Source organism: Bison bison, unplaced genomic scaffold (assembly GCF_000754665.1).
Source record: "Bison bison bison isolate TAMUID 2011002044 unplaced genomic scaffold, Bison_UMD1.0 scf7180017864048, whole genome shotgun sequence".
Classification (NCBI taxonomy): Eukaryota; Metazoa; Chordata; class Mammalia; order Artiodactyla; family Bovidae; genus Bison; species Bison bison.
In genome coordinates, this window is record NW_011494620.1 from 7,223,544 (window position 1) to 7,240,843 (window position 17,300).

Here is a 17,300-nt window from a genome sequence, read left to right on the forward strand (position 1 = left end):
ACCCAGGACTGGTCTCCTTTAGGATGGACTGGTTGGATCTCCTTGCAGTCCAAGGGACTCTCAAGAGTCTTCTCCAACACCACAGTTCAAAAGCATCAATTCTTCTGCACTCAGCTTTCTTCACAGTCCAACTCTCATATCCATACATGACCACAGGAAAAACCATAGCCTTGACTAGACAGACCTTTGTTGGCAAAGTAATATCTCTGCTTTTCAATATGCTGTCTAGGTTGGTCATAACTTTCCTTCCAAGGAGTAAGTGTCTTTTAATTTCCTGGCTGCAATCACCATCTGCAGTGATTTTGGAGCCCCCCAAAATAAAGTCTGACACTGTTTTCCACTTTTTCCCCATCAATTTCCCGGGAGAAATATCAATAACCTCAGATATGCAGATGACACCACCCTTATGGCAGAAAGTGAAGAGAAACTAAAAAGCCTCTTGATGAAAATGAAAGAGGAGTGTGAAAAAGTTGGCTTAAAGCTCAACATTCAGAAAACTAAGAGTCCTTTGTAGAAACGGCTAATGCCAGGTCTGTGTTAGGAAATGTACAGGATGGCCAGAGAGCAAGGAAATGTTCACAAACTAGTGGGAGCGATATCAAACGGACAGGGGTCATCTGGAAAAGGCCACTTTCGCTTTTGATGTTTTTCCTAGCGCTGGCTGCCCTTGTTTCTTCTATCAGGAGCAACAAAAGTCATTTTTCTCCTTACACAATATAATCTGCATTCTTAAACTGAGATATTCTTGCACAAGATCTTTGTTCAAATCATTTTATGTGTAATATTAATTTTGCTCACCACCAGATGAGATAAGTGTTCTTACACTTTGGCTTTTATTAAATTTGAAACAGATCTTCTGTGCTATTATTTGAATAAGCATGCATATAAAATAGTGTGCCTTCTCCACACTGACACAGTTAACTATACGGTCCAGACTTCCCGTGTGGTTTCCCAGATAGCTCAGTGGTAAAGAACCTGCCTGCCAATGCAGGAGATGCAGGAGACTTGAGTTCAATCCCTGGGTCAGGAAGATCCCCTGGAGTAGGAAATGGCAACCCATTCCAGTATTCTTGCCTGGAAAATTCCATGGAGAGAGGAGCCTGGTGGGCTACAGTCCATGGGGTTGCAAAGAATTGGATATGTCTGAGCTACTGAGCATGCGTGTGTGCATATGATCTAAACAGCAAATCAGAAGGAGGATATGGTTCAGTTCTATAAAATAATGGTTTACATTCATTGGAATAACTTCTATCAGCAACCTGCCACTAGTTAGTTGTTGTGGAGAACATAGTGATTTGTCATGGTCCTTGTCCTTGAGACCCTTATCCACAAGTAGAATAAAATAGATGAGGTAAATATTGATTCTTTAACCAAACCTAAGGATATTAATGTTCTTGGGATTTGAAACTTAAGGTACTTAACTTATGGAGCACTTCTTTATAGAGCAATCAATAAACTATCAAAAGTCAGTATCCTGGAGGATAGTCAGGTTGAAACATGTGAATTACAAGTTCCTTAAAGGGTACTGAGAAGAATTGGAAATTTCTTTATATATCCCAGTATATTCCTAACTGTAAGAAGTTGTCAGCTCAGAGGAATGACCGTTCCACTCTTGGGCGCAAACCACTAGGATGGAATGACCACTGTTCTGACCCAGAGTAGCATTTTGAAAAATACTCTCTTGGTTCTCAAGAATAAATAGTCTCTGCATCACAGATGGTTCCGATAAACTTCACCTAATGAAACAGGGGGAAAAAAAGGAACTAATTATACACGAAAGTTGCGAGTAGAAACTTTTTTTCTATAGTTTCCATTTGATTAGTTAAGAAATGAGAATGGCTAGAGATGTTACAGTTTTTTCTGTAAGCCAAAGTTTGTGTCTCATTAGAGACCTAGTATTAAGAAGTTTAATCAGAGTTTGAAGTTTACTAAGTTCTTTATACACCTTTGAGAAAGACATTATGCTAAGCACTCTCTGGAGACTAGGGTAAGGACAGAGGCAGGTACCAGTAAGACACAGATACCCCATGGAGATTTGCACAGAGGAGGAGAGAAAGTAACACAATGAGTAAAGCGTATCCTTAGCAATTGAGCTGTTTGTGATGAGGTAAAGGAAACAAACGTATAACCATTTATTGCAATGGGCCATACTAAAGAATGAGAAACGTGTTAAAGTGGAATTACAGACAAGCTATTTAGGAGTCTGAAGGCGGGGAGGGTGACTCTGAATGGTAGGTGATTGGAAACACTTCGAGGAGGAGGTGGCATTTGAACTAAGTTTTGAAAAATGAGAGAGAATCTTAGAGGTGAAAACCTATGGAGCAGGGCATTCTAGGTTGAGAGAAGGCCATACCCCACAGAATTAAGGGAGGTGATGGGAGATGAAATTGAAAGGTTAAGTTTAAAGCAAAATTATGAACGTCCATAAATATCTTACTAATAAGTCATTTTAGGATTTTAATTTTGTGCCCCTTACGTTTTTTTCTTTAGGTCAACAGTCTTTTTTTTTTTTTTAATCACTTCTTCAGTGCTCTATTACTAAATGACTGTTCTTCTCCTTCACATTTCAGAAAATGTACCCCTCTTTATGAAGGGGTACATCTTTAATAAAACCCACCTTATAACTCTTCCATGCATGCCAATAGGCTGATTTTCAAATTCTTCTGATAAGAGAAATTGCTAATACTATAATTTGGCATTTTTTAATATTCTACAAAGAATTGTACCTATCTGAATATATTAGCATTTAATGTTAACATGAGTTTTTCAGGGAATATTCAGATGATATTTGGGAATATTATTCCACATAAAAATGGGACAAAATGAATAAACACCGCCCTGGTTTAATGACTTCTCTCAGAGACCTTTCTTTGCTGTTTTCCCTACTATAATTATAAATTTGAAGTTGCCAAGTAGCCTGTTGCCTAAATTGTGGGAAAGAGGTTTTATTCTCAAATCTGAAGTTCATGTAAATATTCTTTTGTTATTCTTGAATCCTCAATTTCCCTCAGCCCAAATTTATTCCTCAACCTACCCCAATATCTACAAGCTCTGTTGACTCTTCCTCTGAACAATATCCATGACCTACCCACAGTCCTCTATTCTACTACCAGTGCCCAACCCAAGCCCCCATCGTCTCTAGCTAGGCTGCTGTTCCTCCTCAGTAGCTAGTCTCCCTGATTGTCCTTTAGCTCTGCAGCCCATTCTTTCCTGTTTTACAGAATTCTCCACAGGGAGCCAGAATGATCATTTTTAAAGTATCTGATCAGCTGTGTTAATTGCGTACGTTAAACTCTGCAAAGGCTTCCTCCCACATTGACCTTGGCTTACAAAGCTGCTGGTTCTTTCCTTGGACCCTTGCACTTTCAGTTCCTTTTCCTGGAATGCTCTTCTCCTTCCAGGACCACTTAGTCTAAAGTAAAACAAATTAAGGGGTCACACTGTCTAGCGTACCTATTTTATTTTCTTCAGTTTCATAGCCCTGAAGTATATGAAATTATCTGGTCATTGTTTATAGTCTGCTTCCTCTCCCACCAGACGCATTTTCACTAAATTGTGAATGCTAGGAAGGCAGTGACCTTGTCTGCTGACTGTTGTATCCCCAACAAAAGATACTGTTGTATCTTTTCTAATCGATTCCAAGATTTCTTTAAGTATGTCGAACTGTGAACATTTGATATCGCTTCAGATGCCTTTGCTACTTTTAAGGTATCCCCAGCATCTGAAATAGTGCCAGGCACAGTGTAGATATATAGTGGGTATTCAGTGAGTGGTTTTTGAATGGACTGTGACAGATGGTACCTATGCTTCCATTAACAGCAGTATTGAAATGGTTCTTTTAATACATAGTTCTCTCTCTCTCTTGTTTGTGCTTTAGCTATGAAGTCCCACAGATCGCCTTACGTTGTGGTATTATGCTGAGAGAATGTATTCGACATGAACCACTTGCCAAAATCATCCTCTTTTCTAATCAATTCCAAGATTTCTTTAAGTATGTCGAACTGTCAACATTTGATATCGCTTCAGATGCCTTTGCTACTTTTAAGGTAATTCCCTGTCCACCTCCCCGCCAACCCCTGCCAGAATCAGCAGGGTTATTTAGTTTCAGTACCTAAGTCACTTGGCTCTAAGAGGCAGTTTAATTTTAAAAACCAGAAAATTGTGTTTCTTAGACCTGAGCATAGCCAACCGTGTATGATATGGATCGTAAGAGAATTCAGTAAACAGAATACAATCTACTAGACCCGTCTGTCACATGGTGGAAAGAGCAACTCAACATGCTTGTCATGGGGCTTCCCTGGTGGTCTAGTGAGTAACAACCCACCTTGCAATGCTGGGGACTCTGGTTCAACCCCTGTTTGGGGAAGATCCCACATGACATGAGGCACCTGGGCACATAAAAAGTCTCACCTGGCCAAACAGCAGTTGTGCAGTGGCTACAGATGAAGCCCTCAAGAGTCTATCCTAGAACACGTGGTAAGAGGGGCCTTGGTGCGACAAATATGAAGAAGGACGTTTAACACAAAGGACCGTTCCATTTCTTTCTAGCAAATATTTGTGCTGAAATAATTAAGAAGGTGTTCTCTATTAGTAAATCCTGTAGTGCCTTTTTTTTTTTTTTCCCCTTTTCTATCTGATGACCTTTCACCATCATGGAAACAAGTTAGTTCCTTTTTTGAAAAACCATCGATAAGACTTCACAAATAGCTGTACACCTACAGCAGCTCTAATGAAGGGGAGAAAAGCAAATTCAATTCAGCATTTATTTCTGAAAATTTCCCAAAAGATTTTTCAACATTTAATAGAATAAACAAATGTGATAATAATATCTTGACATCATATGATCAACCCAATTTAACTTTCAGCACAATATTGAAACACAAAGATAAATTACGACAGTTTGTACTTGAGCGTATTTTTTGTTGAACTTAAGTCCCTGATAATCTAAATAACCTTAAAAAAAAAAAAACTCCTAGTATGCTACTGATATTGAAAATGCTAATTTTCTACATTTTACCAAAATGCTGTGTTCAATATAATGTAATGAACACAAGTCCCTTTTTAAAAATCAATTAATTAATTTATTTTTGGCTGCACTGTGTCTTCATTGCTGTGTGTGCAGGCTTTCTGTAGTTGCAGCTAGCGGGGACTATTCTTCCTTGCAGCATGAGGGCTTCTCATTGGAGTGGCTTCTCTTGTTGAGGAGCACAGTTTCTAGAGCAGGGGCTCAGTAGTTGTGGCACATGGGCTTAGTTACTCTGAGGCATGTGGGATCTTCCTGGACCAGGGGTCGAACCCGTGTCCCCTGCATTGGCAGGCAGATTCTTATCCACTAGGCCACTAGGGAAGTCCCACTTTTTTTTTTTTTAAGTAACTGCTTTCAAAGGGATTTGTTTACTTGATTGGTTGGCTGGTTTGGGCTTTTGTTTTTAACTTCTTAGGCTTAGCCTCTTTTTTTGACCTGTAGGATGACTGTTCTTCAGTTTAATTATTGACATTTTACCATTAGTGGATTATATTTCCTCATGGCCTTGTCTGCAAATTTTCCATTCCCCAGAAAGATTCCTTACAAACACAGTCTCTTCCATGCTCCCCCTCTAAGAATTGACATGGTAAAAAGTGGTTTGAATTCCATCTCTGTCTGCACCTGATTTGCTGTACATCTTTGAGCAAGTTAGTTAACCAACCCTTGGGCCTCATTTTCTTCATCTGTGAGATGAGGAACATAATTGCCTTTTTGCAGAGTTGTGCAGATTAGAAATAACCTATGTAAAGTGCGAAGCACACTCCCCAGCACACAGTAAATGCAGCTGCTGCGAGCTGCTGTGATCTTGGGTCCCTGCCATGGAACGTGTGTCTCTGTCATTTCACCCCAAGTTCTTCCAGGCTGTGCAGAATTCACTAAAATACCAACATCGATAATTTTTAGCATAAGACTTAGACCGTGCAGAAGCTAGTCCTGCCAAACAGAATTCTTAGGAGGTGGGATGAAAGAATACACTATTCTGAATACTTTTTAAATTTTTTTTTAATTTTTTAAAATTTGAATTTTAGTTTTCTTGGCGATTTCCTGGCTTTTTCCTTTTTTGGGGGGATCCTAGCTATTTTTTTCCCCACTCAGTTCTTTGATCTTTAATAATGCAACAACTGTATTTGTCTATTGTGTATATATACATGTGTGTGTGTGTATATATACACACAGACACACATATATAAGATATTATAGAAAAATCCAAGTGGACGTTGTGGCCCACCCTATATATATATATGGGGGCTTCCCAGGTGGTGCTAGTGGTAAAGTACCCACCTGCCAATGCAGGAGGTGTAAGAGACACAGGTCTGATCCCTGGGTTGGGAAGATCCCCTGGAGGAGGGCACGGCAACCCACTCCAGTATTCTTGCCTGGAGAATCCCATGGACAGAGGAGCCAGGCAGCCTGCATACAGTCCATGGGGTCACACGGAGTTGGCCACAACCAGTGACTTAGTGCGCATATGTATATATGGGGCTTCCTTGGTGGCTCAGACGGTAAAGAATCTGCCTGCTACGCAGGAGACCCGGGTTCAATCCCTAGGGTGGGAAGATGCCCTGGATATGGTACAGTCCCTCCAGTTTTGTGCATGCATTATTATGTGTATAAATTTGAGGGCATATCTATGTATATATAATGTGGACACACTCACTTATTGTCTCCATCCACACATATATGTGCTGGAGGAATTTTTCCCTACCCTATTATATATTCTATTGTTGGAGTTTAAAGTTATTTTTTCCCTTAGATTTGAAGGAGCCGCTGCTCACAGAACCCCTCCTTATTTAATCTCTTTCTTTGGTGTAACACTAATGGAGGGTGAATGGAAAACCTTCACAGGCAGCACTTATCTGCCTGGTACTCTTTCCAGTGTCACCGTTGTTGCAGGTGTAGGGCCCGAGGCCACGGCAGATTGTGAGCCTCGTACTCAAGGCTGCTGGCATCGTAGGTGCAGATGGCATCGTAGGTGCAGAGCTCCATGGGTGCAGCCATCCAGAGTGCCTGCTGCAGCCCATGCAGAGACCTTTCTAACCTGAGGCAGCTCAGAAAGCCACTAGTAATGCTCAGGTGATTGGAGATGTGAAAACTGGGCATTCCAAATATTCACTTAGAAAAAGACTAAGGACTCCAAAAGTATGCTGTGGAACTAGGGGGTCCCTGATGTAGCAACTAGTTTGAATTTTGACTGGGATGAATTCCTTAGAGGGTTTTCCCATTTTAAAATCCCAGTTCCAGAACTGTATTGTTACATTCTCCTGGGGAAACGAGTACATGTCTCCATTGATAGGTCCAGTGGTCAAACAAGTTGTGATGATAAGTAATAGGAAATGAAGTTAATAGACAGTTTCATTATTTTGGGGCTTGAAATTATAGTGCAAGCTGATGAGGACCTACCGTATATCACAGGGAACTCTACTCAGTACTCTAGTGACCTATGTGGGAAAAGAATCAGAGAGTGGATATATGTGTACATATATAACTGATTCACTCTGCTGTACAGCAGAACCTGACACAGCATTGTAAATCAATTATATGCCAATAAAAATTTTAAAAAAGAAAAAAGAAAACTGTAGTGCAAAGTACTTTAAATATTTAACCTTTTATTGAAATAAAAATAAGTGAGTTTCACAACCCAGGACTCAGTGGCAACCTGGAAGGGTGGGATGGGATGGGAAAATGGAAGGGAGGTTCAGGAGAGAGGGGACATATGTATACTTGTGACTGATTCATGTTGATGTATGGCAGAAACCAGCACAATATTGTAAAGCCATTATCCTCCAATTTAAAAAATTGTTTTAAAAAGAAGTGAGTTTTACCGTTGTGGCTGCCTTCCTTTTCTCTGTGAGGTTATGTTGTGTATCTTGTATATACTGTTAATTAAATTAGAAGTTTTAATTAAATATGTATTAAAGCATAAGAATTTATTTTGGAAAACTTGAAAATTCATGTTGTTTTTAATTAAATTCTGCATAGTACCTAGGCAAGGCATTTAACCTTTAAGTACATTAAGAGGATTATCTGGGGCTTGTTTTCTTTTGACATCAAGGTGACTTAAGGTTATAATTTAGGTGTGAATTTCCAATCAAATGTTCCTTTATGCTTTTGTTCAGTTTCCTGGGAGTTACGTCTATAATTAGATCAGGCTGCTTGTCCTCAACTTTGAAAGGGTGCGTTGTGCTGCTTAGTAACTGCACAACACTTCACAGCCCACTAACCCAACAGCAGGACTAGGACAGTGCTGAGATAAATGTCACTCTTGTGGGACTTCCCTGGCGGTCCAGTGGCTGAGACTCCATGCTTCCGATGCAGGGGCCCAGATTCCATCCCTGGTCAGGGAAATAGATCCCACATGCCGTAACTAAGGGTTTGAATGCTGCAACTAGAGATCCCACGTGCCACAACTAAGACCCAGTACAGCCAAATAAATATGTAAAATAAATATAGTTTTTTAAATGTCGTTCTTGTGCTTCTGAGAATCCTAGGCACCTCCATTTCAAAAGTGATTAAGAAGAAAACTAAAGGTCAATCATTGAAAAATCTGTTACCTTGTGAGATACGGTTTTAGTCCATTCAGAGTTTTTTGCTTTTAATAGTTATTAATGACATTTTAAAAGATCATCATAAGCTTTATTTGAATATTGATTGTATCATATTTACAATGTATAATTATGGGCTTGAAGAAATATAATGTAAGCTTGTCTCTTTGGTGGCGTTTGTTTCGCTAGTTAAATTATTTCTGTAATCTAACAATGATACGAATTTAAAGCACTCTGTTGTTGTTTTTTACCATGAAACAAATTGTATTTCACACCTTAAACTAAGAAATGGAAATAATTCTGGGATGTAAATGAAACTATTCTGAAATTGTTGTGCTTCAAATTAATTGACTTAGAAAATCTTAGAAGAAAAGAATAGATTTGTAAAATTTATTACCTATAATAATTTTGTTTCATTGACTGCTCTTTTTCTAGGATTTACTAACCAGACATAAAGTGTTGGTAGCAGACTTCTTAGAACAAAATTATGACACTGTAAGTAGAAGTCATTTTTAAGTCTCTATCTCATTCTTCCTTTCTCTCTCTCCTTCTTAGATCTCTTAGCACTTACTTCTATTTATGAGAGAAGTTGAAACCAACCATCCACCCACTTGGTTTATTACCCAGAAGTCAGATCATTAAGAAACTATGAAAAATAAAGGATAGCAGGAGATCAGGGCGTCCTTGTTTTTCTTATCTCTTCCTGTTGTGCTCTGGAGCTCCAGGAAACAACCAGCACCAGCTCACTTTGACCTTGACTTAAGAGCATCCACGTTGCCCTTAAGAGGCAGTGTATATGCACGTGCTAAGTCCCTTCAGTCGTGTCCGACTCTGTGCGACCCCATGGACTGTAGCCCACCAGGCTCCTCTCTCGGGGATTCTCCAGGCAGGAATACTGGAGTGGGTTGCCATGCCCTTCTCCAGGGGATCTTCCCACTCAGGGATCGAACCCATGTCTCGTACATCTCCTGCATTGGCAGGCGGGTTCTTTACCACTCATGCCACCAGGGAAGACCCAGAATACTGGAGTGGGTTGCCATTCACTTCCCCAGGGGAATCTTCCTGACCCAGGGATCAAACCCAGGTCTCCTGCATTGCACCAGATGCTTTACCATCTAAGCCATATAGGGTACCCCACTGTTAATAAAATGAATCCTTTTACATGGTTGATAACTAGTTTCCCTGACTAGTAGAAATACCAAAATATACATCTGTCTTCCAGCTTCCTTCTCTAAGGGTGAATCCATCTCATCCTTTTGATAATCAGCCATCATTGTTACTGAACCAAACTTACCCGGCATTCAACAAAGCCAGTCTGCTGACACCGAGTTGTGGTGAAGGAAAGTCCAGCATTTACTGCAAGGCAATAAATGCTCAAAAGCCTCAAATCCTGAATAGTTTTCCAAGAAAGGGTGAGGGTTGTGAGTGGACCGTCTTCTGACTGGTTGGTAGTAAGGTGACAAGGTGGTGTATCAGGGGTTAACCTCATCAACCCCTTTGTTTCACCCAGTATGAGGTCTCCGTACTTGTGGTCAGTATACAGCTAACTTCCTCCACCTGGTGGGGATTTCAGTCTCTCTTAAACAACTCAAGGATATGACTCAGGATATTATCTATAGATTTTATGGAGGAACTAAAGATCCCTGACTTTATTTTTGGCTAAACTATTACTGTTTTGTCTTGCTTGACTGTTGTCCTTTGTTTCTGCATTTTCTCACTTCTCTGATTAAATTTGCTCTTTGGAACCTGGGTCTTGGAGGGTAAACCTTTCCTAGAAACAAGATGTACTCGGGAGGGTACATCCCTGGGATTGCCCTCAGGGTCCTGCTTGGTTTCATTATGTGACTCTTCTAGGAAGCTTTCCCTAACATACACCCTAACCCCCTCACCCCCAAACACACACACACACTCTCTCTCCCTCCCATTCTTCTTCTTTCTCACACGTTTTCCACATTGTATAATATTATTATGGTGTGTCTTTATATCTTTTTGTCTGGTTCATAAGCTCCCTGGGAGGCAGGAACCTTATCTGTCAAACACAGGGGTTCAGAATGCAGTACAGATCTATGTCTAGTTGCTTTGCTTCAGAATCCTGCTGAATCCTTTACTAATTATGATTCTGAACAAGTTACTGTGCCTACTAAAAAATGAGGATATTAATAATAGCTACTTCACAGGGTTGTTGTAGGAATTTGACAAGATTTAAGGTTTTGGGGATAGCACCATGGATTAATTTTTATCATGATTACTTACATATCTAATACCTAACTCAGTACCATATATTTGGTGGTGTTAAATGAACATTAAATAAACAGACCCAACTAAGAGCTGCTATGCTTTTGCTAAGTGTATCAGCAATAGAAACAGCATTCAGTTCAGTTCAGTTCAGTCTCTCAGTCGTGTCCGACTCTTTGCGACCCCATGAACCTCAGCACTCCAGGCCTCCCTGTCCATCCCCAACTGCTGGAGTCTACCCAAACCCATGTCCATCGAGTCAGTGATGTCATCCAGCCATCTCATCCTCTGTCGTCCCCTTCTCCTCCTGCCCTCAATCTTTCCCAGCATCGGGGTCTTTTCCACTGAGTCAGCTCTTCGCATCAGGTGGCCAAAGTATTGGAGTTTCAGCTTCAACATCAGTCCTTCCAGTGAACACCCCAGACTGATCTCCTTTGGGATGGGACTGGTTGGATCTCCTTGCAGTTCAAGGGACTCTCAAGAGTCTTCTCCAACACCACAGTTCAAAAGCATCATTTCTTCGGTGCTCAGCTCTCTTTATAGTCCAACTCTCACATCCATACATGACCACTGGAAAAACCATAGCCTTGACTAGATGGACCTTGTTGGCAAAGTAACGTCTCTGCTTTTGAATATGCTGCCTAGGTTGGTCATAACTTTCCTTCCAAGGAGTAAGCATCTTTTAATTTCATGGCTGTAGTCACCATCTGCTGTGATTGTGGAGCCGAGAAAAATAAAGTCAGCCACTGTTTCCACTGTTGCCCCATCTATTTGCCATGAATTAAAGTAAAACATAGCACAGGCTTAGAGACAAAACTTTTACATGATTTGTTGCAGTGTTAGTTTAGCTGCTCTAGACCAGTACTGTCCAGTTGAAACATAATGCAAGCCACTGTGTAATTTAAAATTTTGTAGTTAGCCACACAAAAAGATAAAAGGAAACAGATAACTCTAGGAAGTTATGGAATACCCTACCCATATCCTGTGTTTTCACATATCCAAATCATAGAAATTAAACTATGGCTTTCTTCTTCATAAATTGTTTGCTGCTCTTCCTTTGAGATTAAGAATTATCAATGTAATCATGAAATCAAAAGTGATTTTCATACCCTAAAATTATCAAGAGAAAATCCATGGAATCAATTAGAGATCTTTGATCAAAGTATAAAATATGAAGGGAGAAAAAGATTACTGCCAGATGTATCCAAAAGCTTCAAGACCAGAAGAGACTCATATATTTTTGAATTTAGGGAACAAACTATTATAGTTTGTTAAGTATTAGGGAACAAACTATTATAGTTTGTTCAGAATTTAGGGAACAAGCTATTATAGTTTGTTCAGTAACTGTAGATGCTGGATGGAGTGTTAAAGACTCATCGTTGTTCAGTCACTAAGTAATGTCCAACTCTTTGTGACCCCATAGAGTGCAGCACACCAGGCTTCCCTGTCCTTCACTATGGAGATAGTGCATAGTTTTCTCAAATTCATTAGATGTAATATTTATAATAAATGAAAATAAGAGGACAAAGATAGCTTATGACAAAACCTGTGTATCAACTACTCATTTTTTCTATAGAATGAGTGGAATAATGTGCTGTGCAATTTGCACTCAAGGATAACAAGCAACAATTTGAGAGACCGTAAGCTCATTCTCTTTGACCCTTGTTTACCTAAATTTGTCTTCATAGTCACCTCTTGTGTAATTTAGTAGTCTCACAGATACTGAGCCTATTGCACCGACCTGAGCATTGGCTTCAAGAACTCATGCTCCTTAAACATTTCCTATTTGTTGAGTTTCTTATTTCTTTAGTAGTAAACCTGAAGCTGGAGAACATGATATATGACCTAAAATAATGAAACTGGTAGCCTACTACTGCTAAGTCGCTTCAGTCGTGTCCGACTCTGTACGACGCCATAGACGGCAGCCCACTAGGCTCCTCTGTCCCTGGGATTCTCCAGGCAAGAACACTGGAGTGGGTTGCCATTTCCTTCTCCAATGCATGAAAGTGAAAAGTGAAAGTGAAGTCACTCAGTCGCATCCAACTCCTAGCGACCCCATGGATCGCAGCCTACCAGGCTCCTCCGTCCATGGGATTTTCCAGACAAGAGTACTAGAGTGGGGCCAAGGGAGTCGATAATACCTTATATGCATGTATTTACATTTTATGGTTACAAGTAACATTTACCACGATGTTTGTCTGATACATTTAGTGACCCACAAAGTCCTTGTGTTCCATGACAATCAGAATAAATAATAAATCCTTCAAGTAAAAGAAAAAAAAATTACTGTGACTTTAACGTGAGCTCCATGATTTTGTTTTCCCAGTTTCTGAATTCCTCTTGGGCATTCTCATCAGTGTGCACAGCTTGTCCTCATCACTCATACCTGGCATTTGGTCTTCCAAGGACCCTTTGCTACCCTCCCCAGCCCCTAAACTCTCTTGCCTTCAGTTCTCTGCCAGGCTTGCCCTCCCACCCAAGTGGCCTCTGAGTGTGCCTGTGTGTGACCAGAGGCTGACACTGGACTTTCCCAGTTGCCGGAACTCTGTGTTCAACCGAAGGGCCTAGATTGTGTTTGATGACCAATCACACTAGGAAATGGGCCCCCGTCACCAGCGTCCCCCAGCTTCTGGGGAGAGTGGAAGTGCTCCCGAGAGGCCAGTTGGGATTCACACGGCCATCATGTGGCAGAGTGGCCCTGTTCCTCTACCTGTTCATGCTGTGAGTTTGCCAGTTTGATTCTTTATGAGTTGCTAAGTGTCTTCAATCTTTTCTCAAATTATCCAAAGACTAATAGCTACCAGCAAGACTGCATAAATGCATTTCTTTAAAATGGCATAAAATGAGTTATCCTACAGCTCATTAGATGAGTTAATAGATGCTTTCTTCAGGACTTCCCTGGAGTTCTAGAGTTAAGAATCTGCCTGCCCACGTAGGCAGTATGGGTTCCGTCCCTGGTCTGGGAAGATCCCACATCTGAGGGGCAATCAAGCCCCTGCACCAACACTACTGAGCCCATGCACTGCAACTAGAGAAAGCCCATGCACAGCAACGGAGACCCCAAACAGCCAAAAATAAAATAGATGTTTTAGTCAAAGTGATTTATTGGGAGGACTCAATTACTCCATTTTCCTACTCAATTTCTAATTTGCAGAACTAAAATAAAACAGAGGGAAGCATGTCTCTGGTGTCACCCGCCTCCTCGTCCCCCAGTGTCTCTATGAGTAAGTGAGGATGGAGAAACGGGGAAGCCTCCCCATGGACAAAGGCAATCCGCCCAGAGATACACAGCACAACCGCTGGGCTGGGCTGAAGGACTGGGGATTCACTTCCGAAGCAAACAGACTTAATGCAGAGAAATCACTGCTGGGTTTACATTCTTAATATTTCTTTTTTTTTTGTTAGATTTTTGAAGACTATGAGAAACTGCTTCAGTCGGAGAATTATGTGACTAAGAGACAATCTTTGAAGGTAATGTCAAATTTCTTTAGGTTAGAGTCTCCAGAAGTTGACATTCTTGTTCCTAAACGACTGGTTTAGTAGTGGACAAGTAGAACTTCCCCGGTGGTCCAGTGGTTAGGACTCTGAGCTTCCACTGCAGGGTGAGGTGTTTGATCTCTGGTCAGGGAGCTAAGATCCCTCAAGCCATTCAGCACCACCAAAAAACAAACCAAAAAATAGTGGGCAAGTAAATACAGAAAAAGTATTCTCTTTTTTTGTAACTTGAGAAGTATTTTCTATGTTATGACCGCGTATATTAGTCACTCAGTCGTGTCCAGCTCTTTATGACCCCATGTAGCCCGCCAGGCTCCTCTGTCCATGGAATTCTCCAGGCAAGAATACTGGAGTGGGCTGCCATTTCTTTCTCCATGGGATCTTCATTCAGAGATGGAACCCAGGTCTCCTGTATTGCAGGTGGATTCTTTACCATCTGAGCCACCAGCGAAGCATATGTTATGACAGTTCAGTTCAGTCGCTCAGTCGTGTCTGACTCCTTGCGACCCCATGACTCGCAGCACGCCAGGCCTCCCTGTCCATCACCAACTCCCGGAGTTCACTCAGACTCACATCCATCGAGACGGTGATGCCATCCAGCCATCTCATCCTCTGTCATCCCCTTCTCCTCCTGCCCCCAATCCCTCCCAGCATCAGAGTCTTTTCCAATGAGTCAACTCTTCGCATGAGGTGGCCAAAGTACTGGAGTTTCAGCTTTAGCATCATTCCTTCCGAAGAAATCCCAGGGCAGTACTTTGTAGCAAAACAAGCTAAGTGCCCTGCTTCAAATACTGTTTGAAAGTAACAGTAAAAGTATTAAGTACAGGGTAAGCACAGGATGAGGAGTGTGTGTTTGTATGTAACCAAACAGCATTTGTGATATGAGATTCTGTCTCCAATGAATTGCCTGTAGAAATGACTGTCCCTCATCAGACAGGGACCCGGCAGAGTGGAGCCACATCCGTCCATGAGGGACCTCCCCTTCCTCAGTGGAGAGGTGCCTGGAGGCAGCCATTTTGCCCACATGAGGAGGGGCAGCTCCTGAGGGGGTGGGCATTGGCTGCAGCTGCATCTCTGCCCTTCAGATCCTACTCAGAGCTTCAAAAGAAGGTTTTTGGCAGATAATAATTTGATGTCTTTTGCAAGCTGTTTATATGATGCTTGAGCTTACTAAATATTATTTTATATTATTACATATTATTATTTTATTATTTCTAAAATATATTATTTTTACATGTTGACATTATAGAACAGTGCATTTGTTTCTAAATGTTGGGTACAGTTTTAAGCTCAACAGATAAATCTATATATTATTACATATTCATATTCTATATATTATTTCTAAAATATATTATTTTTACATACTGACATTATAGAACAGTACACTTGTTTCTAAATATTGGATGCAGTTTTAAGCTAAAGCAATAAATTAAATCTGTCTCGTAGCACACATTTGTCAGTTCACTGTCCCTGTGACTGTGTCGGCCTTGATCGCGCTCCCCTGTACCTGCGCCCTTGCTGCTCCAGCTTTACCTGTTGAGGGGGAGATCAGTGGACTATTTTCAGACAGTCATTCAGCACTCTTTACTAACTTTCTCCTTGTGGAGAAACCCATACGGCGTGATCCACATAGGAAAAACATACCGTGGGTACGCTGCTCTCTGTACTGGAGGTAAAGTAATGAGACGGAGCCTCAGGCAAAGGCCATCAATGCTGTGTTCTCCCATGTCCAGAAAGCTTGTTAAAAGCAGTTGAAGGGGCTTCCCCGGCAGGTCCAGTGGTTAAGAATCCACCTCGAAGTTCAGGGGACATGGGTTCAATCCCTGGTCAGGGAACTAAGATCCCACATGCCGTGGAGCAACTAAGCCCGCACACCGCAAGTACTGAGCCCACACTCCATGCCTAGAGTCAGTGTGCCACAGTGAAAGATCTTGCATGACATAACTAAGACCCTATGCAGCAAATAAATAAACTAATTAAAAGTATTTTTTAAAAAAGAAGCAGTCAAAGATGAGAGTACATCCTGTTGGGACAGCCGTGTACTGAAAGAGTCAAGCCAGGAAAACTGCATTACAGAGGCAGAGGACTTTGGAACAGGAAACAGAGGTGACAATGCTCTAAAGGGCCAACGTATAGCTAATCGCTCAGGAATCTTCCAAGTCCTTCCTCTTTTCAGTGGGCATCTGTCAGATATTGGACCAAAGTAGAGAGGTTGATGTGAACTAAGATGCTTGAACAGATTTGGATCAAGAAAGCTGGGGTCATGGGCTTAGAGTTGATCCTCGCACCATTTCCCACAGTGATGAGAACTTGTGGCAGATTTTTCTGAGATTGACAGTCTCTAGGGCCTTCAGATCAGATCAGTCGCTCAGTCGTGTCCGACTCTTTGCGACCCCATGAATCGCAGCACGCCAGGCCTCCCTGTCCGTCACCAACTCCCGGAGTTCACTCAGACTCACGTCCATCGAGTCAGTGATGCCATCCAGCCATCTCATCCTCTGTCGTCCCCTTCTCCTTTTGCCCCCAATCCCTCCCAGCATCAGAGTCTTTTCCAATGAGTCAACTCTTCGCATGAGGTGGCCAAAGTACTGGAGTTTCAGCTTTAGCATCATTCCTTCCAAAGAAATCCCAGGGCTAATCTCCTTCAGAATGGACTGGTTGGATCTCCTTGCAGTCCAAGGGACTCTCAAGAGTCTTCTCCAACACCACAGTTCAAAAGCATCAATTCTTCGGTGCTCAGCCTTCTTCACAGTCCAACTCTCACATCCATACATGACCACAGGAAAAACCATAGCCTTGACTAGACAGACCTTTGTTGGCAAAGTAATGTCTCTGCTTTTGAATATGCTATCTAGGTTGGTCATAACTTTCCTTCCAAGGAGTAAGCGTCTTTTAATTTCATGGCTGCAGTCACCATCTGCAGTGATTTTGGAGCCCAAAAAAATAAAGTCTGACACTGTTTCCACTGTTTCCCCATCTATTTCCCATGAGGTGATGGGACC

At 41.5% G+C, this 17,300-nt stretch overlaps 1 protein-coding gene across 6 annotated transcripts in view; it reads left to right on the top strand.

The window, feature by feature from the left end:
• Positions 1-17,300, top strand: part of CAB39L (calcium binding protein 39-like) — a 115,461-nt gene that overhangs the window by 57,957 nt on the left and 40,204 nt on the right. For all 6 annotated transcript variants that reach the window (XR_824910.1, XM_010835694.1, XM_010835696.1 and 3 more), the window contains 3 exons: positions 3,878-4,046; positions 9,004-9,063; positions 14,209-14,274. Coding sequence is in view for 5 of the 6 variants with exons in the window: in XM_010835694.1 (XP_010833996.1) it covers positions 3,878-4,046; positions 9,004-9,063; positions 14,209-14,274 (295 nt within the window). In the remaining variant the exon portion in view is untranslated. The remainder of the gene's footprint in view (positions 1-3,877; positions 4,047-9,003; positions 9,064-14,208; positions 14,275-17,300) is intronic.